Source organism: Aethalodelphis obliquidens, unplaced genomic scaffold, assembly GCF_003676395.1.
Source record: "Aethalodelphis obliquidens isolate GAN/ISIS:26980383/991018 unplaced genomic scaffold, ASM367639v1 scaffold26, whole genome shotgun sequence".
NCBI classification, from domain to species: domain Eukaryota; kingdom Metazoa; phylum Chordata; class Mammalia; order Artiodactyla; family Delphinidae; genus Aethalodelphis; species Aethalodelphis obliquidens.
Genome location: NW_020837970.1, coordinates 193,470 through 217,345, shown reverse-complemented (window position 1 = coordinate 217,345; position 23,876 = coordinate 193,470). Strand labels below are relative to the sequence as shown.

At 44.7% G+C, this 23,876-nt stretch overlaps 1 protein-coding gene across 2 annotated transcripts in view; it reads left to right on the top strand.

Moving 5' to 3' along the window:
- MYO5C (myosin VC) overlaps positions 1-23,876 on the top strand; it is a 118,226-nt gene that overhangs the window by 9,818 nt on the left and 84,532 nt on the right. For both annotated transcript variants that reach the window (XR_003436336.1, XM_027123046.1), the window contains exons 2-8: positions 3,933-4,043; positions 8,190-8,355; positions 8,935-9,079; positions 12,357-12,513; positions 14,695-14,838; positions 15,589-15,670; positions 16,807-16,914. Coding sequence is in view for 1 of the 2 variants with exons in the window: in XM_027123046.1 (XP_026978847.1) it covers positions 3,933-4,043; positions 8,190-8,355; positions 8,935-9,079; positions 12,357-12,513; positions 14,695-14,838; positions 15,589-15,670; positions 16,807-16,914 (913 nt within the window). In the remaining variant the exon portion in view is untranslated. The remainder of the gene's footprint in view (positions 1-3,932; positions 4,044-8,189; positions 8,356-8,934; positions 9,080-12,356; positions 12,514-14,694; positions 14,839-15,588; positions 15,671-16,806; positions 16,915-23,876) is intronic.

Below are 23,876 nucleotides of genomic sequence, written 5' to 3'. Positions count from 1 at the left end.
CGTGTCTCTGAGTGTGTGTCATTGCCCGCCAGGTCATTCTTCCATTTTCTCTCTCTTTCCCTTTCCCTCCCTCTGTCTCTCACAAGTATCACTCATCCCGTGCCACATTTCAGCAAACTTCTGCTCTTAGCTAGCTGTCAAGAGTTAAAGCAAACCCAAGTAACTTAGGGAGTCGATTGATATTCAACCAATGATATACATATATTTTTTGTTTGATAAGTGAGGCAGCTTATATTAACTAGTAGTTTAATAAATGTGCTCCTCAACCAACTTTGTCCTAGTCTAGTCCTGACACCCCAAACTTTGTTTTATACTTATTCTTTATTTCCTTCAACATCTTATGAAAATTTAAAGTATACAAAAAAGTCGAAAAAATTCTACGGTGAGTATCTGTCCCACCACCTAGATTCTAGCATGACTGTTTTACCATATTTGTTATATCCCATGTCTATCCATCTTTTTATACTTCAGTCCTCAGCCCATCTTATTTTTTGAAGCGTTTTAGGGTAATTGCATACATCAACACATGTCCTCCTAAATAGTAGTATGCGTATTGTTAAGAGTTCCATTGTTGTTTAGTTTTTTTTGTAAAATTTCCAGACAATGAAAGGTACAAATCTTAAGTGTGCATTCTCTGAGGTTTGGAAAAGGGCTTAACACCTATGTAAGCCAGACCCCTTCAAGGTATAGAATGTTGCCATCGCCCCACAAGATTCCCTCCCCAGACCCTCCTACCCCCAGAGGAACTACTGTTCTGATTCTTTTCCCCACGTTGTATTTGTTTTACCTGTTCTAGTACTTCATTTAAAGGACTCATACAGAATGTACTCGTTTGTGTACAGCTTCTTTAACTCAGCCTTTGGAGATTCATTCATGTTCTTGCTTGTATCAGTAGTTGATTCTTCTTACTGGTAAGTAGTATTCCATTGTATGAGTATACCACAGTTTTATGTTTTTTTAATTTACTCTCATGTTAGTGGACATAGAGTCTGTTTCTAGTTTTTAGCCATTATGAAGAAAGTTACTATGAACGTTCATGTACAAGTCTTTTTGTGAACATATATTTTGATATTTGCCTTTAAAGATGGCATATTCTGATTATAAAAGTAAAATATGCAAATTATAGAAAGTACATAAAACTATAAAGAAGAAAAGTAAAATGTCATAATTATTGCCCAGAATTTTTTTGTAACTGAAAACTCCTGAAGGTGCGATCTCTCAACCCAAGGGAAGATTTCCTCACAGTGGAAAGGCCCCAGCAGTCCACAAGCCACGTGTTCAGCTGGCTCATATCCAGGTCGTCATTTGGTCATGATGTTTGCCCTCTGAGCTGTTAAGAAGCAGATATTCACAAAGGGCAGTGTCTTGTTTGTGACTCTCCCCAGAGTCCAGGATGATGCCTGGTGCCAATTCAGTGCCCAGGAACTGTACTCAGAAGGATGGCAGGCACTTAGGCAAAATGCAGCGTTCTTGGGCTTCCCTGGTGGCACAGTGGTTAAGAATCCACCTGCCAATGCAGGGGACACGGGTTCAAGCCCTGGGCCGGGAAGATCCCACGTGCTGTGGAGCAACTATGCCCGTGCGCCACAACAAGAGAAGCCACCTCAATGAGAAGCCTGCACGCTGCAATGAAGAGTAGCCCCTGCTCGCTGCAACTAGAGAAAGCCTGCACGAAGACCCAACGCAGCCTAAATAAATAAAATAAATAAATAAGTGCAGCATTCTCTCCTAAAGGCACAAACATTCCCTGCTACAAGAGTTTACACACTCGACAATTACCTTCAGAAGGTCCATTTGTCCCATTGAGGGACAATGCCAGAGGACCAATATTCCTTTGGCCTGTGAATGTAAGGAGGTGGAAAGGAGATGCCACTGTAGGCACCAGCCTGAACTGGGTGCTCATGTCAGCTCTGCTCTTGGAGGACTTGGAGTCCCCGAGGCCAGTTTTCTCTGGGAAATGAGGGTTAGACGCTGTATGGCTTCTTAGGCTTCATCTAGATCTGGGATCCCGAGCTATTAAGCCTTTGGATTCAGGAGCTTTCCTGGGTGCTACTTCATGTCTCCATGTGAGTGCTTCCCAATTCTTGTTCCTTTTGGCCTGGTTATGTCCCAGGACATCAGGGTATCCTGTAGGGGTGCCCCCATTGATAGAAACCACCGATATGTGAGCAGAGAGTTGCAAATATACACATAATGCACTTGCAGCTCCAGGTTAAAGATTGGCTGAGTTAGTAGGAAGACCATGATGATTAAGAGGAGATGCCTTTCTTTCTTGGTAATCCAGCACTGTGCCAGACGCGTACATAAGAGATGCCCAGGTGTTTTTTGATTTAATTTTTTAGGTTTATTTATTTATATTTATTTATTTATTGGCTGCGTTGGGTCTTCGTCGCCGTGCACGGGCTTTCTCTAGTTGCAGCGAGCAGGGGCTACTCTTTGTTGCAGACTCCCTGAGTCTGGTTGTGGCACATGGGCTTAGTTGCTCCTCGGCATGTGGGATCTTCCCAGACCAGAGCTCGAACCCACGTCCCCTGCACTGGCAGGTGGATTCTTAAACATTGCGTCACCAGGAAAGTCCCAGGAGGTGCCCAGGTGTTGGATGGGTGGATGGATGGGATGAATGGATGGGTGAATGAATGAACGAAAGAGTGAATGAACAAACAAACAAATAGATGACCACAGGAGAATATGAAATGTGGGGTCTGGGTGAAAGCAAGAGTGGTCAGTGCATGATGCTGCAGCATGCATGCAGGGGAGAGAAGAATGACTCACGGGGCCCTGTGACAGCTGCAGTATAGAGAATGGCAGTCACTTTGTGTTTACCTCAAGCTGCATTCAGGTGCCCCTGGTGACTTCTGGAGAGTGAGCCTGCCCCCTTCCCAGTGTGTGAGTGTGAATATTAGATGTGTGTCTTGGTCGGCTTGAGCTGCCATGACAACATACCACAGACTGGGTGCTTAAACAACAGACGTTTATGTTCTCACAGTTCTGGAGTCAGGGCAGTCCAAGATCGAGGTGTTGGCAGGGTTGGTCTGGTGAGGGCTTCTCCCCTTGGGTGCAGACAGCTGTTTTCTCACTGAACTCCCATGGCCTTTCTTCTGTGCATGCAGGTGGAGAGAGAGTGTGCCTGCAAGCTCCCTGGTATCTCTTCTTACAAGGACACTAATCTTATCGGATCGGGGCCTTATGACCTCATTTAACCTTAATTGCCTCTTAAAAACCTTATCTCCAAATGTATTCACATTGCGGGTTAGGGCTTCAACATAGGAATTTTGAGGGGATAATTCAGTACATAGCAATGTAGTTCTGCTTAAGGACTTGCACATCAGCACTGAGCCAGGTGGGACCTTGAGCTCGGGACTTCCACATTCCCCACGGTGGGAATCGTTGGCTGCTGACCAGTGTGAAAAGACTGTGATAACACTGCTGTAACACTACTTCCACAGCATTTTGCAAAGTGCTGTCAGCTACTCAGTCCAATGTAACCTCCCAGCAAACCTTGAAGTATTGAGTAGGTATTGTTGTGCCCATTTTATAGATGAGAAAAATGAGCACAAGAAGTTAAGTGTCCGGCCCAGAGCCCCATAGTTCATCAGTGGTGAACCACATCCCTCTGCTCCAGCTCTTGTAGACAGTGCTCAGATCTTCCCATGAAGAGACTCAGAGATTTCCTTTCCACTCCCAGGCTTTCCTTTTTCAATATGTATTTAAGAGGCTTTGGGAATTCTATTACCTGTGAAATGAAGCAGCTAGGCCTGGTGCATTGCAGATACACTAACGATTACCTCACAAGCAAACATTAGGTAAAAGTATTCCTAATGAATTTACTGACGTTCGTGGACAGAAAGAAATCTCCCTGAGTCTAATCATCTAACGATTTGTGTTTTGCTTTTAAAGTGCTGAAATTAAGCCTTTCTTATTCTGTTGGTCAGTACAACAGGGTTTGGATTCCTGATCCTGAAGAAGTTTGGAAGTCTGCCGAAATAGCAAAGGACTATAGAGTTGGTGCCAAAGTCCTGCGTCTCCTGCTGGAGGATGGAACGGTGAGGGTCCTCGATCATAACTACCATGATGTATAAAGGAGAAACTGTAGGGTGTGTGTGGGAGGGGAGCACCTTCGGCAGAGGGCATATGAGGGGGCACCTAACATGGCCAGCTGGTGCTGTGGATCCACCCGTGTGTTTGTACCCCTCCCCACCTCCCTGCCTCCACCCCCCACTACCCTAATGAAGACATAAAGTGCCCTGCCTCAGCTGGGCCTCTCTCTGGAATGAGATGCAGTGGACAGATCTGTGCTCTGTGCTGCTTTTCTGGGGATTCAGCAATGTTGGGAGAATGCTGAAAAATGATTACCATTTTGGTTTTATGGGTCTCAGCACAGAGACTGGGTGAAGATGAGAAACTTGGAGAGGAAGTAGTTTGAGCCCAAGACATAAACTGGTAGAGAAAAACATCAAGATGGGAAGAGGAAGAGATATAGAAGAAGGGAGATAGAAAACAGGAAGGGAGGTCTTCCCTGGTGGCGCAGTGGTTGAGAGTCTGCCTGCCAATGCAGGGGACGCGGGTTCGTGCCCTGGGCCGGGAAGATCCCACATGCCGCGGAGTGGCTGGGCCCGTGAGCCATGGCCGCTGAGCCTGCGCGTCCGGAGCCTGTGCTCCGCAACGGGAGAGACCGTAACGGTGAGAGGCCCGTGTACTGCAAAAAAAAAAACAAACAAACAGGAAGGGAGAGGGAGGTGTGGGAGAATGGAGAGTCAGTCTAAGGATGAATAGAAAGAGGTAAGAATTGGGACCTCCAGGAGGGAGTGTAACAGGGCAGTTGGAGGAGTGATGGGAGATGGGACAAGGGGACAGGAAGCCCAGCTGGGTAGGACATTATGAGGAAGCTCTGTGGTGCCGGTGTGGCAAGGGAGAGGCAAAGGATGACCAGGAGGTTGGGCAGTTGTCCCCATGGTAGAGCATGCTCGTGAAGAGTTGCTCTCAAAGGCTGGTCATGGCTTTCGATTACCAGTTTCTACAGATTTTATCTCTGCTTTAAGTTTCCATGATGAGTCGTCCTTTCCCCCCATAGCTGTAATGACATCCCACTGGATCCATAGCTAGGCTGACCTTAGGTTTTTAGAATCAAGTATCTGGATGCAGAATTGGACAAAGGATTCATGATCCATCTGGATGTCAGAGTTAGTCCTGGGAATTTCACATGAATATTAAAATGCTGGAATTTCCAAGGCATGGAAATGGTCTCTGCAGAGACAGGACATATTACTGCCAATCAGACTGTCCTGGATTTGGAGTCATCTCCTCAGATCCTGGGAAGGGAGATAAACATAGCAGTTAAGAGCACATCCTCTAGAATCAGACTATCTGAGTTCAAATCCTTCCCAGTCTGTGGCAGACTATCTGGGTTCAGATCCCACTAAGTCCGTGACAGTGAGCCCCTCGGCTTCCTCACATGTCAGATGGAGTTAGTAACAGCATATCACAGGGCGGCTGAAGATCAGATGAGATAATCCCTGGGGGCATGTGTAAATGCAAGGGGGGGGCAGAGGAGCTGCTATTTCCATTTAGCCTTTCCCTTCCCATCAGAAACTCCTTGGGGGCATTTGTTGAGTATCTCCAGTGCAGTCAAGGTTCTGATTAGGGACCAGATGGCTTTGGGGAGAAAAATCTCAGGGCAGCAGCTGCAGTGGCAGTTTGCTGCTTTAGTAATATGAGCAGGGCTTCTGGAGGCGACATTCCTGGCCCTGAATGAGCTGCTCAGAGGAGGAGGGGGAGAGGCAGGTAAGATGGCAGGTGGCCAGGCTGCCTTTTTTTTTTTTTTAAACATCTTTATTGGAGTATAATTGCTTTACAATGGTGTGTTAGTTTCTGTTGTATAACAAAGTGAATCAGCTATACATATGCATATATCCCCATATCCCCTCCCTCTTGCGTCTCCCTCCCACCCTCCCTATCCCACCCCTCTAGGTGGTCACAAAGCACCGAGCTGATCTCCCTGTGCTATGTGGCTTCTTCTCACTGTTTTACATTTGGTAGTGTATATATGTCCATGCCACTCTCTCACTTCGTCCCAGCTTACCCTTCCCCCTCCCCGTGTCCTCAAGTCCATTCTCTCCATCTGCACCTTTATTCCTGTCCTGCCCCTAGGTTCTTAATAAACTTTTTTCTTTCTTAGATTCCATATATATGTGTTAGCATATGGTATTTGTTTTTCTCTTTCTGACTTACTTCACTCTGTATGACAGACTCTGGGTCCATCCATCTCACTACAAATAACTCAATCTCGTTTCTTTTTATGGCTGAGTAATATTCCATTGTATATATGTGCCACATCTTCTTTATCCATTCATCTGTTGCTTTTTAACTTAACCCTTTATCTATACCATGAAGGACAAAGCCTGCTTCATGTAAGAAAATATCACTTCTGTTTCCAGCTGTCGATCTCATGTTCTTCACATTCATATTTTCTCCCCTCCCCCGAAGACTGTCTGCTCTATTTGTCTTTCTCTCTCTCTCCTTCTGTTTCTTTCACACATAAGACACACACACACACACACACACACAATGGCTGAACTGGAAAAGGAGGTTGTTGATTTAAAACATAATGGAGGGCTTCCCTGTGGCGCAGTGGTTGAGAGTCCACCTGCCGATGCAGGGGACGCGGGTTCGTGCCCCAGTCCGGGAAGATCCCACATGCCGCGGAGAGGCTGGGCCCGTGACCCATGGCCGCTGAGCCTGTGTGTCTGGAGCCTGTGCTCCGCAGCGGGAGAGGCCACAACAGTGAGAGGCCCGCGTACCACAAAAAAAACCCCGAAAAACTCAGGGTAAGTATAAATTATGTATGAGCAGCACTTTATCTTCTTCTCGAAAGTGTGTAGGTTAAAAATATCCTGCTTGGGGCAGGTTCATAAATATAATTGCATTGATAATGAGCAGGCAGCTGCTGTGAGGATCCATGCCCAGTTGTCCCGGATTGCCCTGAGCTGCTCTCCTTATGGAAAACAGTCCAACCAGCTAACAAACCAAACCCCTGTCAGTGTTGACCAGGCATCATGACGCAGGCCTCAGAGTCAGCCAGACCCATATGAACTGTGTGACCTTCAACAAGGAGCTTAACTTCTCTGAACCTGTCTCCTTAACTCTTAGTTAGGGATGTCATGCCCTCCTTAGAAAGCAGTTTTGAGGATCAGATGAAAAACCAGTGCTGAGTCCTTGGCACAGGGCCTGCAGAGTGGGCTCTTGCTAAGGGACAGCTGGGTCACTTTGTGCAGCTGGTCCAGGACCAGGTATGGAAAGGAAGGCAGCTTGGGCGGTGGAAGGGAAACAAGCCTCCTGGGTGTCCTTGCTCAAGTCACTTCCCCAAGCTGTGAAGTGAAAGTGAAGGAAGATAGAACAGGTGGTAATAAGGTCCCTTAATGCTCTGACATCTGCAAGGCCCGCAAGGCATGCTGACCTTGCCTTCATTCTGCTCAGGCAGCTACTTTCGGAATATACATTGGTGAAATCTAGCAGATGACAGGCCATCTTGGGCCAGTTACTCAGCCCAGGGCTGAGAATCATAGAAATACGCAGCCCTGCAGCCCTTGGGAACACAGGTGGCTGCAGACAGGAGTCACCTGTATAGGGGGCCCTCTCACAGAGAGACCATCATCCCATGCAGGCTCCTTTAGACACTTCTCACCACCACGAAAGTCAACTTCCAACAGAGATTCGGCAACCTTAGAGCTTCAAGGGACCTTAGATCATTGAGTCATTTTAGCAACAGAATCCTGTTTCCAAATGAAAACTTTCATGGCACCAGCAGCTAAACCACATGCAAGTAGAGCCCCTGTGGTAGCATTGGGATGGGATGCCCAGGTCCCTGACCATGTAACTTCCCTGCCATGCCTCACTGAGGCCTCTGTAGCTCTGAGGACCCCTGATCTGGTCCAGCCAGGCTTTTTACAGATGAGAGAAGGGAGGGCCAGAGAAGGTGAGTGACACACCCTAGTGCACACAGCCAATACCTTGATCACCTGGCTCCCAAAAGTCAGCCACGAAGATTATTTTCTCGTTGCTATACATAAATTTGTTTTTTTAGAGTGTCAGGGGTCACTCCAAAGTGGGGTAGTTAGGAAAGAGGACAGTGATTCAGCAGAAACACCAAAAAACTTTTACTTCCAGAACTTTAATTTCATCTTTGTCCACAGGAGCTGGATTATTCCGTTGATCCAGAATCTCTGCCTCCACTTCGGAATCCTGACATCCTCGTGGGTGAGAATGACCTCACGGCCCTCAGCTATCTCCACGAGCCCGCTGTGCTCCACAATCTCAGAATCCGCTTTGCAGAATCCAAACTCATTTACACCTACAGTGGTAAGGAGAGCAATTCTAGGAGCGCAGGAATGACACTGAAACTTAATGCTCGTTGTCTAGAGCATCCTGATTATGTTTTATATTATGTTTATATTAGAAATGTTGACTCTGTCAAAACGTGTAATCACACCTAAAAATTTGCCCAGGTTTCTATCTAAAAGGTACACACATCTGATCTCAGAGTTTGTTAGAAAACGAAGTATCTAGGTGGGGAGAGTCTTCAACAAAAACTAAGATTGGACTACCAAGAAAAATATATGTGGTTAAAGCTTGTGTGTGAGTTTCTCGTTGGATGTGATAAGTTTATTATTTTGGGCCGTGATATTATCATTATGTTTACACTGAGAATTGTAAGAGCCTCTCAGTTTTAGGGCATTGCCATCTGTCATCTCATCTAACCTTCAGAGTAGCCTAGAAATGTAGGTGACCTCGGCAGGGAACTGAGATTCGGAGCATTAAGTGACCTGCCCAAAGTCACACAGGAGATTTAATAAGTGACAGAGCTGCGGTTTCTCAAAAGAACTTGGAGAAAGAGGTGACACTAAGAATCCCATCACTGCGTCTGACATCTTTCCTCAGGAATCATCCTGGTGGCCATGAATCCTTACAAGCAGCTGCCGATATATGGAGATGCCATCATCCACGCCTACAGCGGGCAGAACATGGGCGATATGGACCCGCACATATTTGCTGTGGCAGAAGAGGCATACAAGCAGATGGCCAGGTAGCCTCCCGCCAGGCGGGGCTTCCTCTTGCTCTCCCAGTGCTCCTGCATTTGCTGGGCCTTCGCAGTGGAAGGGAGACATCTGGCCGGGTCTCATTAAAAGTGACCATCAGTCAGACCGGTGGGGGTGCTTGGTAGAGCAGACTGACTGTACCAAGTAGCAAATGACTGTTTGCTATGTAACTGTCTAAACCAAGTTTCCTGGTTTTGCCCCTTCTAGGTAGTCAAGTCAGTCCTACCAATCTGGGAATAGCCGATGCTTTTCTTGCCGTGTGTTTGGTTGGAAGAAAATTGATTTATTCTTCACTGTGAGATGCTTAAGCATTTTTACCCATCCATGGCAGCAGACTCTAATGATAGATGAGCACAGGTTTTAGCTGTAGGAGGTTGGGTGTTTTATTCTGATTTTGCCACTTGTTTTTTGTAGGGCCTGTGAAGTTATTGTTTTGCTAGCAAACAAGGAGGCTTTTATGAAAAGCCTCCTGTGGACCAGGCACTGTGCACACACTCTCACACATCATCTTGAGTGCCCTCACAAGAGCGTGTGATGAGGATGCCTGAGCAGTAGTCAGACGACTGAGATGTGAAGCCATCCACCCAAGGTCACCCAGCGAGAGAAAGGCAGAGCTGGGATTTGTGCTCAGATTTCTAGACTCCACGTGTAATTTCTTTTCCCCGTAACTATCCTATTTTGGCTTCAACATCCTGACCTGTAAAAGGATCTTTGTAGATCCTTACAGTTTGCAAAAGAACTTTCACAGACAGTGGTCTCCTTTGAGTCTTAGAACACCTCTGTGAAGTCTGTTGAACCGCCATCATGCCCTTATTTCACAGATAAAACCTGAGACACAGGACCTGGGTCTGCTACATTTACTTCATAACCCTGGGCACAGCCCTGATCTCCCTCAGCTTCAGGATCCTCATCTGTGAGCTAGCTGCTCAGAGAGCACCCATTCCAAGCTCTGCTGCTGATAACCAGGAAAAAATAATGGTGGCTTATACAAGGTAGAAATGCATGATTCTCTCCTGCAGAGAAGTCTGATGGGCAGTCCAGGGCTAGCACACCACCTCTACCAAGTCATCAAGGATCAGTGCCTTCCAGCTTCCCAATCCTTGGAGCGGGATCCTTGGCTTCAGGGCCAAGCAAGTACTCAGCCTTCTTTCTCTCTTTTCTAGGCTATAGAGTGTCCCAGGGGAAGGGTGTGCCCCTCCTGGTTAAGGAGCCCTCCCAGAAACCCCCACAGAGCACTTCTGCTCACAGCTCATTGGTCAGGTCCTACTCACATGACCATGCCTAGCCACAGGGGAGGCTGGGATATGTAGTCTTTCATATACGCAGCAACATGTCCACTAAGAATTGCGGCCTAGTCCCTAAGAAGCAGGGGAGGATGAATGTTGGGTAGAGAATTACTGATTAAAAGCCAGTAACCTGGGACACCCGAACCCCACGTCCTCAGTCTCAGCAGGTGCCCTCCATGCCTCGATGCACCTGTCAGCCCACAGCAGAGTGTGTGACTCCCTCTCTTTTGTATACACATCAGAGGCTGGGAGGCGAGCCAGGCTCAGAGGACACCAGCTGGACCCGAACCTGCCGTCGCTACTCTGGTGCTGTGACGAATGATGTAAAAGTCTCCCCCCCTTTCCTAAGCCCTGCGGGTAGTGTGGAGGCTCATGAGTAGAGGGCAGCCAAGCCCGATGGTACCAGAAAATGAAAGATCCTGGAGGTTCCAAAAAATTTTGCCAATTACCTTGGCTTCTGCCACAGCAAGGTTCTTTCCAGTGCGAAAACACCCGTGGTTCTGGGATTTACCCTGGCCCCTGCAGGTCTCCAGGGCATCTGCAAGATTAGAGTCTGTGTGGCTCAGAGCCTGACAGGCCAGGACTGCTCCTGGGTGTCAGTAGCATGAGCTCGTTAGAGCTGCAGGACTGAGCCAGGTTCAAGCTTGAAGAGCCAGTTTCCTCTGGAGGTCTGTCTAACTGTAATAGCAGAACCGAACCTAAGGCAGGCTCTTACTGGACTTGCTGATGCTAGACTAGGAGTCCGGAGAGCCCAGCTTTAGTAACCCCAGTCCCACTCCATGCAGCTGAGGGGCGCTGGGAGTGTCGTTCACCTCCTGAGCATCTTGGCTTCCTCACTGAGGCCAGGAGCTCTCTCTCTAAGGTCCGCTCCAGTGTTCACAGGGAGGTTGTGTGTTCTGTGCCTCGCTGAGTCACTGTTCTACTCATCTGTAAAATGGATACACAGTATGTGGCATAGGATTTTTGTGAGGCTTAAATGAGAATCCCGGTAAAGTTTTCACCAAGCACCTGGCACATAAGTGGTGCTAGGACAGCAACTATAATAAGGTTCTGCCATCATGATCTAATGACACAAAAAGTTTAATGCATTTTTTAAGATCTCTAAGTTGTGTAACAGAGCATGTTGGCTTATGGAGCACACGTGTTCCCAAGCACATTTCAAGTAATTGCTCTCCAAGTGATGTCTTTAAAATGTTTTTATATTTAAGTGGGGATATACAGAAAGGAGTTGACATAGGCTTGAGACTGCTATCTTCAGAAACCTGCTTGCAGGTTTGACCTGTGGCAAAACCTCTGGGAACTTGGATTTCAGGAAGGTTCTCAGCATTTCCTAATTGCTAAGAGTGGCTCACTGCACCTAAACTGTTTGTGTGAACAATGTGGTCCTGCTGAATATCTGCTTTCCTTCTGGGCATCTGGAATTTTGGTGTGTGATAGCAGAGGATGCCTATGTGACCGGCCCCCAGTAAAAACCCTGGACACTGAGTCTCTGTTGAGCTTCCCTGGTAGACAGTGTTTCCCGTGTGTTGTCGTAATTCATTGCTGGAGGAAGTAAGTGCATCCTGTGTGACTCCACTGGGAGAGGACTCTTGGAAGTTCACACCTGGCCTCCTCTCGACTTGGCCCTGTATGCCTTTTCCCTTTGCTGATTTGCTTTGTATCCTTCTGGTGTAATACATCTTAGCCATGAGTGCGAATGTGTGCTGAGTCCTGTGAGTCCTGCTAGTGGATCACTGATCTGGGATTGCTCTTGGGGACTCTCAGCACAGGGGACACAACACGAAACAAAGCTGTGTGTTCAGCAGGATCACAGAGAAAAAGACTAGAAGGAAATTCACTGGTATGTTAAAAACAGTTACTTTCAAGTGATAAAACAAAGTCCCTTCTTCGGGCTTATCTGCGTTTTTCTTGATGAGTATATATTGCCTAATAGGAAGAAATGAATATTTTTAAAAATCCTTTTATTTATTTGCTTTAGAAATAATAAAAATCAGTCAATAATTGTAAGCGGGGAGTCGGGTGCTGGAAAGACAGTATCTGCTCGCTATGCCATGAGGTACTTCGCCACCGTCAGCAAGTCCAGCACTAATGCTCGCGTGGAAGACAAGGTTCTGGCGTCGAACCCCATAACTGAGGTGTGTACCTGGTGGGGGTGGGGAGTGGGGACAGAGGCAGAGGCGTGTATGGAGAAGTGGGCTGGTTCGTGTATACAGGCATACCTCGCTTTGCAGATATTGCTTTTTTTCTTTTCTTTTTTAACTAGTTAAAGGTTTATGGCAATACTGCATCGAACAAGTCTATCAGTGCATTTTTCCAACAGCATTTGCTCACTTTTGTCTCTGTGTCACGTTTTGGTAACTCTCGCAGTATTTCAAACCCTCCACCAGCAAAAAGATTCTGACTTGCTGAAGGGTCAGATGGTGGTTAGCATTTTTTAGCAATAAAATATTTAGAATTAAGGTGTGTACATTGTTTTTTTTTAGATATAATGCTGTTTCACTCTCAATAGACCATAGTATAGTGTAAACATAACTTTTGTATGCACTGGGAAACCAGAAAATTCGTGTGACTTGCTTTATTGTGACATTTGCTCTATTGCGGTGGTCTGGAACTAAACCCACCATATCTTCAAGGTATGCCTGTATGTTGTCTTTGCTAACTTGAGTTCCCTTCCTTTAAAAACCAAAGTGAGGGCAGGGAGGGAGCAAGGAAGTCTGTTCTCCGGTGGGATTTGAAGGAGATTGGGGCATAGATTGCTGCTTCCAAGGCCTCTCTCCTCTACCTGCTGGGCTAGAAATTCCACCATCAGGATTTCAGGAGTCCCCTGTTTACGTTTATATCCCAGGGGAAATTTCCTCAACCACAGAGACAACTGGTACACCAAGACCAGTGGTGTTCTCCAGCCAAACCAGCACCAACTTTCATGAGCTGATTGGTAAACATTCAGGAATTCTTTTGCAAGTTATTGTTAAACCTTTGGTAGTTTGAAATCAGTCATGGTGGAAGTATTTACACCTTGCAAATTGGCAAATGTCACATATCCAGGCTGTTCCTCCTCCCCTCCCCGAGGGTGATTCATCAACACACCACTGACTGGCTCAGATACGTGGGCAAGGCCAGCCAACGATGGCACCCAGGGGTAAGGAGACAACCCTCAAGGAAGAAGGGGCATCTGACAGCTCACGAGAGGGCCCAGAGGCCAACTCTGGCTGCCTTGCAAATTGGGAAGGGGATTGATTTGGATTTATTTGGAAGCATAGCAAATAATTAAGAATGTTAGATTCCTAGACCCTTTCTCCCTGTTTTCTTGAATCAGAATCCTCCATGAGTATTTATCAGACCACCTATTTTGTTTAAGCCACTGTGCCGAAATAATACAGGAAGTAATGAAAATAAGGTCCAATCCCCAAGTTTTAAGACTCCTCTAACATAACATATTTTAAATTCGAATAGAAAGATAAATCATGATCCAAGATGGCAGTGAAAAGGTTGTCAGGAAGCACTACCCTGTTAAATGCCCAGTGGATGATATCGTGTGGTTATTTGTTTAGGGTTGGTCTCACCCGCTGTTGTAAGCTCCATGAAGGCAGGACCATGTCTACTTTGGTTTACCTTCGCCTGCCAGTAAATACATGTTGTCCAAAAGCATGATGGCCTGGACAGGAATGCGACGTGTGTGCATAGGAAGGGTACTTCCAGATGGAAGGTGCCCAGGAAGGGAGAGCAGGGTGGGCAAGAGGAGAGACAGAATTCAGTAGCAGAAGTAAAAGGAAAAAATCATGCTCAGTGTGGGAGGGATGGAAGAAGGCAGTTTTTTGGTTGAGTAGAAAGTTCGAGTAGGGAAGTGGTAAGGGATAAGGACAGAAATAAAGGTTGGATGAAGGATGTAGACTTTGAATTGAGCATCTCTAATATTTTAGGCATAGATGAGTTGAGGCACTGTATATTATCTCATTTAATTCTCCCAACTCTGTAAGATGCATACTTCCCCATATTACAGCTAGAGAAATTGAGACTTGGAAAGATGAAATAACTTTTCTAGCATCACACAGATAGTAAAAAAGGAACCTAGGGTCTTGAAACATCAGAACACGTGTGTTTTCTGATCCCGCTCAGTGTCTACCAGTAAGACTGAGGAGAGCCTTGAGGTGAGACTGAGGAGACCTAAGGATGTGTCTTATTCCCTGCGAGCCCCTGCCTCCCGGCCTCCCTCTATAATCAGACTTTTCCCCAGCATACAGGACTGGATTTTACTGTAACTGCTCCAATAATATTGATGCAAAGGTTTTTTATAATGTTGTTACTATGTTTTGTAGGCTGTTGGAAATGCCAAGACCACCCGCAATGACAACAGCAGTCGGTTTGGGAAATACACAGAAATCAGTTTTGATGAGAGAAATCAAATTATAGGAGCCAACATGAGAACTTACCTGCTGGAGAAATCCAGAGTTGTCTTTCAAGTAAGTATAAAAATATTAAATTCCCTTTTCCCCAACTTTTATAGTATGGTTCACATTCATATATTCATTAGAAAACCTACATTGTTTGTGACTTGAAGAATACAGTTTTCCTATATTTCATTTGCAGTTTGGGTTATTTATTTTTCTATTTCTTAAAAATGAAAATTGATGAGTAGGTGCAGTATTAGTGGAATTATATGGTTGAGGGAAAAGTTTATGACTTTCAGTTTTAGGCACGTAAGTCCTTAGCATTTAAAAATCAAGTTTATCTTTCTAGAACACAAAGACTACTTGAAATAGCCAAAGCTGTTAGACTGGCTTTTGTATCAGGAAGGGAATGGGATCAGATCTAGAGAGGCGGGGTTTAAGAAAAAGGCTTCTGTCCATAAAATGGAGAAAATTCTCATCATTTTGTCCCAGAAGGAGAGTAACAGTAAACCTTGTATTGCAGGGAGCTTCTTTAAAATTTCACCTGGTACTAACTACATTATTTCCATTTCGTAGAACGTTTCGTTTAATAACGTTTTCTCTGTGGTGGTTATTTGGAAGGTGATCTTGGGCCACCAGTTCTCCCTCTGTGAGCCAGTGGAGGCAAGAAGTTGGGTCACAGCAAAAACACACGTAGATGTCCGTGTCCATGAGAGCAGAACTGTCAATCCAGATTAGCCATCTAAGACCCTCTTGTTGAAAACCTCACATTTTCATTTGTAAAGGGCTTGTGTAATTTCAGGGCTTTTCTTTATTTTACAGTCAGAAAATGAGCGAAATTACCACATTTTCTATCAACTTTGTGCATCTGCACAGCAGTCGGAATTTAAACATCTTAAATTGGGTACGTAATGCATGGTGTGTGGAAGAGTCTCTTTTTTACGTAGGAATTTAAATTCTAGGTTAATTTCATCTTCTTATAATATCGTCACTTTAAAAAAAAAAAGTATTCTGTCCAAAAACATAAGATCCTTGGGTTCCAGGGGTGGACTTGATGCATTTAACTAAGGAGATAGATTAGTTAGGGGCAAAGTGAGTCCAGGAATAGGGGACCCCTTCAACTCCAGGGTTCTTTTCAAAATTCCAGAGTGATTGTGGTCCATCCAGCTAGAACTACCTGAAGAAGGCCTTCTGACCACTGGGACTTACTGATCTAAGTCCCCAAACTTTTCTTTTTATCTGAACTTCTTGGATGGTCATTTTTCTAACAGCTATGACATATTTCCGTGTCTTCTGAGACAGAGTACCTCTATCATAATTTGAATTTCCTTGATGACTCAAAATCATTATTAATCATAACCATAATTAATGAGCTATTTGGCGGTTCGTGCAAATGGCCCAACTCCGGTGGTATCTCGGCTCTCCTGTCTTGGTCGTTTGTGCCATGTTGGTAGACAGAATTGTCTAGTGTCTCGGAGTTGAATGCACACTCCCTAATCCTGGAGAACTTACTTGCACTTGTAGAATCTAAGTTTCTTCAGAGTTCGTATAATGATAATATCCATGCCTTGTCTGCCAAATAGAATGTGAAGAGCGAACATGGAAGAGCTTTCTGAAGGCTTCCCTACTATTCAAATATTAGATGCATATATGGTTATTATCTTGACCATAGTGATGTTTTTATAATGGTATATGTTTATCAAAACTTATCAAGTTTTCTACAGTTAATCGTACGTTCAGTAAACCTCAGTAATGCTGTATAAAATTATTAGGTGTGGGAACAAAAACCATGCGCTCTGGAGTCAGGCCGGTGTTTTAATTCTTGCCCTGCGGTCAGCTGTGGGTCCAAGAGCAGGCCACTTCACTTTTCTGAGCCTCAGCTTCTGAGTCAGCAACGTAGAATTCTAAGGAATAAGTGGAAAGACATTTGTAAAGTGCTTAAGACAGCACATTAAGTGTGAACTTTTCTTCTCGCTTCTGATGTACATGTATGTTCAAATTTCTGTGTCACAGATATCACAGCCTTACTTTTGATTTCAGGGAGTGCAGAAGAATTTAATTATACGAGAATGGGGGGCAGTACCATCATTGAGGGCGTGAATGACAGAGCCAACATGATAGAGACTCAGAAGACCTTCACACTACTGGGTAAGTGAAAGCATCCTATCCCAGGAGTGGCCATTTTCTCCAAAAAGGCTGGGATGCCCAGCATGCATGTGTTCTGAAGACACCTAATAAATTCTTATTTTAAGATGAGCCAATCAAAAACCATATTTGGAGACCAAGCGGTCAAAAAGGTGCTTTTCCCTTAAAAGATATAGAAATCAACTCTGTGCTGTATGATGACCTCGATGGGTGGGATTGAAGAGGGGGTGGGAGGGAGGAGATATATGTATACATATAGCTGATTCACATCGTTGTATAGCAGAAAGTAACACAACATTGTAAAGCAGCTATACTCCAATAAAAATGAATGAATGAATGAATAAATAATTTTAAAAACCCTATGGCAGGGACTTCCCTGGTGGTCCAGTGGTAAAGAATCCACCTTGCAATGCAGGGGACGCGGGGTCGATCCCTAGTCAGGGAACTAAAATCCCACATTCCACCAGGCAACTAAGCCCGTGTGCCACAACTACTGAGCTCATGTGCCTCAACTAGAGAGCCTGAGTGCTGCAAACTACAGAGCCCACATGCTCTGAAGCTGCGCTCCACAACTACAGAGCCCACGCACTCCGGAACCCGTGTGCACAACTACAGAGCCCACACACCCTGGAGCCTGCATGCCACAACTAGAGAAGAGAAAACCTGCACACCACAACTAGAGAGAAGCCCGCATGCTGCTATGAAGAGCCCGCTCACCACAACAAAAGATCCCCGATGCCTCAACGAAGATCCTGTGTGCTGCAGCTAAGACCCGAGACAGCCAAAAAAATAAATAAATAAAATCCTTAAAAAAAAAGAAACCTTATGGAAGGGGCACCAAATTATAGCAGTAGTCAAAGTATTCTTCACCTCCACGGGCTCACAGTAAAAAAAAGTTTTACTGGGCTTCCTTGGTGGTGCAGTGGTTGAGAGTCCGCCTGCCGATGCAGGGGACATGAATTTGTGCCCCGGTCTGGGACGATCCCACATGCCGCGGAGCAGCTAGGCCCGTGAGCCATGGACACTGAGCCTGCACGTCCGGAGCCTGTGCTCCGCAACAGCAGAGGCCACAACAGTGAGAGGCCCGCGTACCGCAAAAAAAAAAAAAAAAAAAAGTTTTACTTAAGAATATTCTTGGGAGGGTGGGATGAATTGGGAGATCGGGATTGACACATATACACTAATATGTATAATAGATAACTAATGAGAACCTGCTGTATAGCACAGGGAACTCCACTGTACAGTAGAAACTAACACAACATTGTAAAACAGCCATACCCCAATTCAAAAAAAAAAGGAAAAAAGAATATCCTTGAAGAAGCAATAAAAATAATTAATTTTATTAAAAAATAAATGATCTTAACTAAGAGTATAACTCTTTGAGAAACAGTGACTTATTGCCAGTGGTTCTGAATACTAGAATGTCAGATCACCTGAGAAGATTTTTTTTTTAAAATTCTAATATCTAGATATCACCCCAGACCTACTAAATCTGAATGAGAATATTTGAGAACAATGATATACCTAAAAGAGAGGAAATAATCATGTAGAAGCTTCTCATTCTAATATGTGAACTGTGTGAAAACCTCGAGATAGACCTTTCAAATAAAAAGTGTCTAACTTTGGGCTTCTTCCTTTCCATCAGGAATTTATGAACTAGCATTCAATTTCTACCCTAATCAGTCGTTCTAACAAAACTTCTAATTTTAAAAAGATCAGATCTCTTTTTTGCTACAAAATTTAATTTTGCAAAGTTCACTTAAACTGAACAAAAGAAAATCTTTGTAGAGCAATATGCAGCTCTTAATGTTGCTCCACATGCATGCATTGGACATGGCTATGAGTCCTCTAAGAACAAGAGCTTTATCTTTCTTAAAATGACAATTTATTATTATCTCTTGTGATTCCGGGCTGACTGGGCTCACCTGGGCACTTCTTACTTGGGGATTCTCGTATGATGGTGGCAAGGGCTGGATCAGCTGAGGGCTTCTTCTCTCACATGGGCTGGCATGGCTAGAATTATTGAGGGCTGGGTGGGCATTTCTCTTCCTCCATGTGTCCTTCCTCACAGCATGCTGGTCACATGTGGCTAGCTTCTCCCAGAGCTAGTTCCAACAGGCTCAGGTGGACTCTGCAGGGTTTTTTATGAACCAGCCTCCTCGGAAGCAGTGCAGCATCACTGCTGCTGTGTGCTAATAATCAAAAGCAAGGCATAGGGCCAGCTCAGACCCTTGACCCACGGGGAGAAAACTACACAGGGCATGAACAATGGGAGGGTAATGCATTGGGGGTCATCGCTGGAGAGTAGCCAGCACAGTAGCTGTTGGGGATGTTGTGAGGATTAAGAGGTAACGTCTCTTGGTTTATGAACTGGCATGCTCTATCAGAATGAGAGATCAGTACACATTTAATGAAAGCATGACCTCAAAGTATGAATCACTAAAAAATGTCCTAGGCCAGAGGTTGGCAGATTGCAGCCTGTTTTTGTAAATAAAGTGTTATTGGAACACAGCCACACTCATTTAAGTAGGATCTATGGCCGTTTTCATGCTATGGTGGCAGAGTTGAGTACTTGTGCCATAGACTCTATAGCCTGCAAAGCCTAATAAGGAAACGTTTGCTGACCCTTGTCCTAGGTGACAGAGTGAGCATAGTTGATGGGTTCCTTATAGTTTTCTTGCAATTTGTGAAAAGATTCGTGGGTGGAGTCATGAAGCTAAGCTTCAACCCCAGTGCATTTAAACATGGATGTCCCCTGAGGACCCCTGGCCAGGCAAAGAAGTTTGAGCAGGCTTTGGAGGTCTGTTTGCTGCCGTGGAGTAGATTCATGCATGGAACTCACTAACTTTGAGATTGCCATCATCCTGTGACCCCCACAGCCAATAATCTCATGCTGTGTGTTGATTTCATGGTCTCTAAACCTGCGTTGTCCAACACAGTTAAGTACTAGCCACAAGTGACTGTTTACATTAATTAAAATGAAATAAATTTTAAAATTCATTTCTCAGTTGCACTAGACATGTTTCAAATGCTCATAACCATATGTAGCTAAGAGCTGCCATATTGTTCAGCACAGATAAAGAACATTTCATCCCCAAGGAAAGTTCTATCCAATAGCATGTCTCCAACAATGTGAATATCTCGTGTATACTGCTTGTCCCATTGGCTGTGTCCTCTTGTTTGTGTCTCAGTGTTACCATCTTAGACAGAGACCCCCCTCAAGGGCAGATTGCCCAACACGAATCATACATAGGCTTATAACACATTCGGGCAGATACCTTTTTTAAATGTCATTGCTAAACACATACTTGTTGGTTGATTTGTCCATTGCTGTGGTTTGCTCTGGAGACAGTTTGGAGAAACAGACAAGGTTAGCAGTGAGGTCATCTAGTTCAGTACACAAATCCACTTCACAACACGCCCAGTAAGCAGACTTCTGGGATCCGCTCAGACTTCTTTGCCTGGTGCAGGGTCATAGGGAACCATCACTTTTATACACCCTGGGGTGAGCTAAGGCAGCTTCATGACTCCGCAGGTCTTTTCACACACTGCAGTGGTCACTGGCGGTACACTGCTTAGCCATGATACACCCGGTGTGATTGTAACTTTGGCAGGTTCCCTAACCCTTCTAGGCCTTAGTTTCCCCCTCTGTAAAATGGGAACAGTACTAGTACTTTATATAGTTGTTGCAAGCATTAGACGAGGTGATATGTAGAAAGTACGAAGGATAATGCCTGCTGCAGAGCTTCATTTGCTTTCCCTTCTGGCTCTGCTTCTGAGGTAGTAAAATGGTTCTGAGACCCAATTCCAGTGTGTGCTGGGCGGGGAGGGGGAGGGTAGGGGGGGTCCCCACACCAAGCGATTCTCTGGACACCAGCTGGGTGTCCTACAATTCGCCTCAATTCTGACACTATCTACCTGGAGAAAGCCTCAGATCCCACAGGTTGAGGGCTCAGTTCCACAGGACTGCCCCCAGCCCACCCCGCTTCAGATCAGGTCGTCACCTGTGATTGTAACCGAATGGCTGTAAATCACAGGTTCCCACAACCACCTCCTTGGGTTCAATTAATTTGCTAGAGCAGCTCACAGAACGCAGAGAAACATTTTACTTCCTAGATCATCAATTTATTATAAAAGGATAGAACTCAGGAACGGTCATTTGGAACAGATACACAGGGGCAAGTATGTGGGAAGGAGCACAGAGCTTCCATGCTGTCTGAGTGTGTCACTCTCCACAATCCCCACGCATTCACCTGGGGGCTTGCAAACCTCGTGCTTTGGGGTTTTTATGGAGACTTCATTACATAGGCACCGTTGATTAAATCATTGGCCGTTGGCAGTTAGTTCAACTTCTAGCCCCTCTCTGCTCCCTGGAGTTTGAGGGGTGAGACTGAAAGTTCCAACTCTCAATCACAGGGTTGTTTCCCCTGGCAACCGGCCCCCATCCTCACATGACCTAGGGGCATTCCAAAATTGCCTCATTAACAAAAGACATCTTAATCTCTCTCAGAAGTTAGGAAGTTCCCCAGGTTTTAGAAGTTCTGTGTGTTAAGAAACTGGATGAAGCCCAAGTATATACTACTTAGTTTAAAACACAATATCACAGGTACTTTAGCTAGCCACAATTTACCCACTGAGGAAGCAGAATGGGGGTGTATTTTGATCAAGAGCTCATTTCCTTTGTTCTTCTGCTAACTCTCATTTAATTCATCCTTTGATCTTTGCCTAGCCATTAAGATCTCTGACAGAAAGAATACTCTGGAAACAGACCTATCCTGGACCTCAGGCTCAAGACACTTGACCACTATGTTTCTCACTGAAATCTACCTCAGGCCAGTGGCGCTTTTGCAGTGATTTTATCTTACTAAAAGTAATTACTTAAGTGAGGTCTTAAGTTCTTTCTTTGACATCATTGCTTTGCAGTTGTTATTTCACTTTTGTCAGCTTTGGAAAGCATGGGGTAAGTAAACAATGGATCATACAGAGAGTGGGAGTGCCAGAGCAGATTCCCAAACTTTGTATATTTAGTTGCTTTTCTTCATCACTTACCTGTCATTTATCATGGTGATGCTCAGGGGTTTATTTCTGTTAGAATCACCTGTCCTTCAAATGTAGGCATTAGCGCGAAATGGAACAGCTGCAGATGCCTGGACTCAGATTGAACTGGAGGCTTCCATGTAATTTTTTTTTAAAATTTTTATTGGAGTATAGTTGTTTTACAATATTATGTTAGTTTCTACTATACAGCAAAGTGAATCAGCTATAACGTATACATATATCCCCTCTTCTTGGGATTTTCTTCCCATTTAGGTCACCACACAGCACTGAGTAGAGTTCCCTGAGCTATACAGTAGCTTCTCATTAGTTATGTATTTTATACATAGTATCAATAGTGTATATGTGTCAATCCCAATCTCCCAATTCATCTCCACCCCCGCCCTTTCCTCCTTGGTATCCATACGTTTGTTCTCTATGTCTGTGTCTCTATTTCCATTTTGTAGATAAGGTTGTCTATACCAATTTGTTCAGATTCCACATGTATGTGTTAATATACGATATTTGTTTTTCTCTTTCTGACTTACGTCACTCTGTATGACAGTCTCTAGGTCCATCCCCGTCTCTACAAATGACCCAATTTCATTCCTTTGTATGGCTGAGTAATATTACATTGTATATATGTGCCACATCTTCTTTATCCATTCCTCTGTTGATGGACATTTAGGTTGCTTCCGTGTCCTGGCTATTGTAAATAGTGCTGCAATGAACATTGGGCTGCATGTGTCTTTTTGAGTTAATGGTTCTCTCTGGGTATATGCTCAGTAGTGGGATTGCTGGGTCATATGGTAGTTCTAGTTTTAGGTTTTTAAGGAACCTCCATACTGTTCTCCATAGTGGCTGTATCAATTTACATTCCCACCAACAGTGCAAGAGGGTTCCCTTTTCTCCACACCCTCTCCAGCATTTATTGTTCATAGATTTTTTGGTGATGGCCACTCTGAGTGGTGTGAGGTGATACCTCATTGTAGTTTTGATTTGCATTTCTCTAATAATTAGTGATGTTGAACATCTTTTCATGTGTTTGTTGGCCATCTCTGTGTCTTCGTTGGAGAAATGTCTATTTAGGTCTTCCACCCATATTTTGATTGGGTTTTTTTTTTTTGATATTGAGCTGCATAAGCTGCTTGTATATTTTGGAGATTAATCCTTTGTCAGTTGCTTTGTTTGCAAATCTTTTCTCCCATTCTGAGGGTTGTCTTTTCATCTTGTTTATGGTTTCCTTTGCTGTGCAAAAGCTTTTAAGTTTCATTAGGTCCCATAGGTTTGAAATCTTTTATGACTTTGATTTTGTGTGATCTTAGTAGAGTGAAGTCTCTCCAGGTTTGGAAATTATTTAAGAACGTGACCTAGCTGCTATTGAAATAGTCCAGATGTCCTCAAGTCAGAAGCAGCAGGTGGCTGCAGTGGCTCTTACAGGGCATTTAGGACCTGCTGCTCTTTTGCTGGAGGAGTCGAGGGTCTCCTGTTAACTGAAAAAAGTGCACAACCTAAAAGTTGAGAATTATGTTTTATTTGGAGGACAAAACTGAGGACTTAAGCCTGGCACACAGCCTCTCAGCTAGCTCTGAGGGACTGCTCCCAAGAGGTAAGGGAGGAGCCAGGATATGTAGGAGTTTTAAGTCAGAACATCAAAAGGTTACTGTTAATTAAAGAAAACCAGACATCTCAAATTAAGGAATTTGGTACTTTTCTATTTATGGGAAGATACAAGAGTGTGGATTCATTGAAATCATTCCTTTGATACGCACCTTAGCTATCTAGGACCCATATCCTGCTTTTCTCCATCCGGAATCCCCTCAGGGTGCACCATTGTGGGCAGCGATAGTGGCTGATGGTCTGATGGCCACAGCACCCATTGTTTGATGATAGGGCAGGCAACATTTTTCATTCACAAGTGATATTCCACA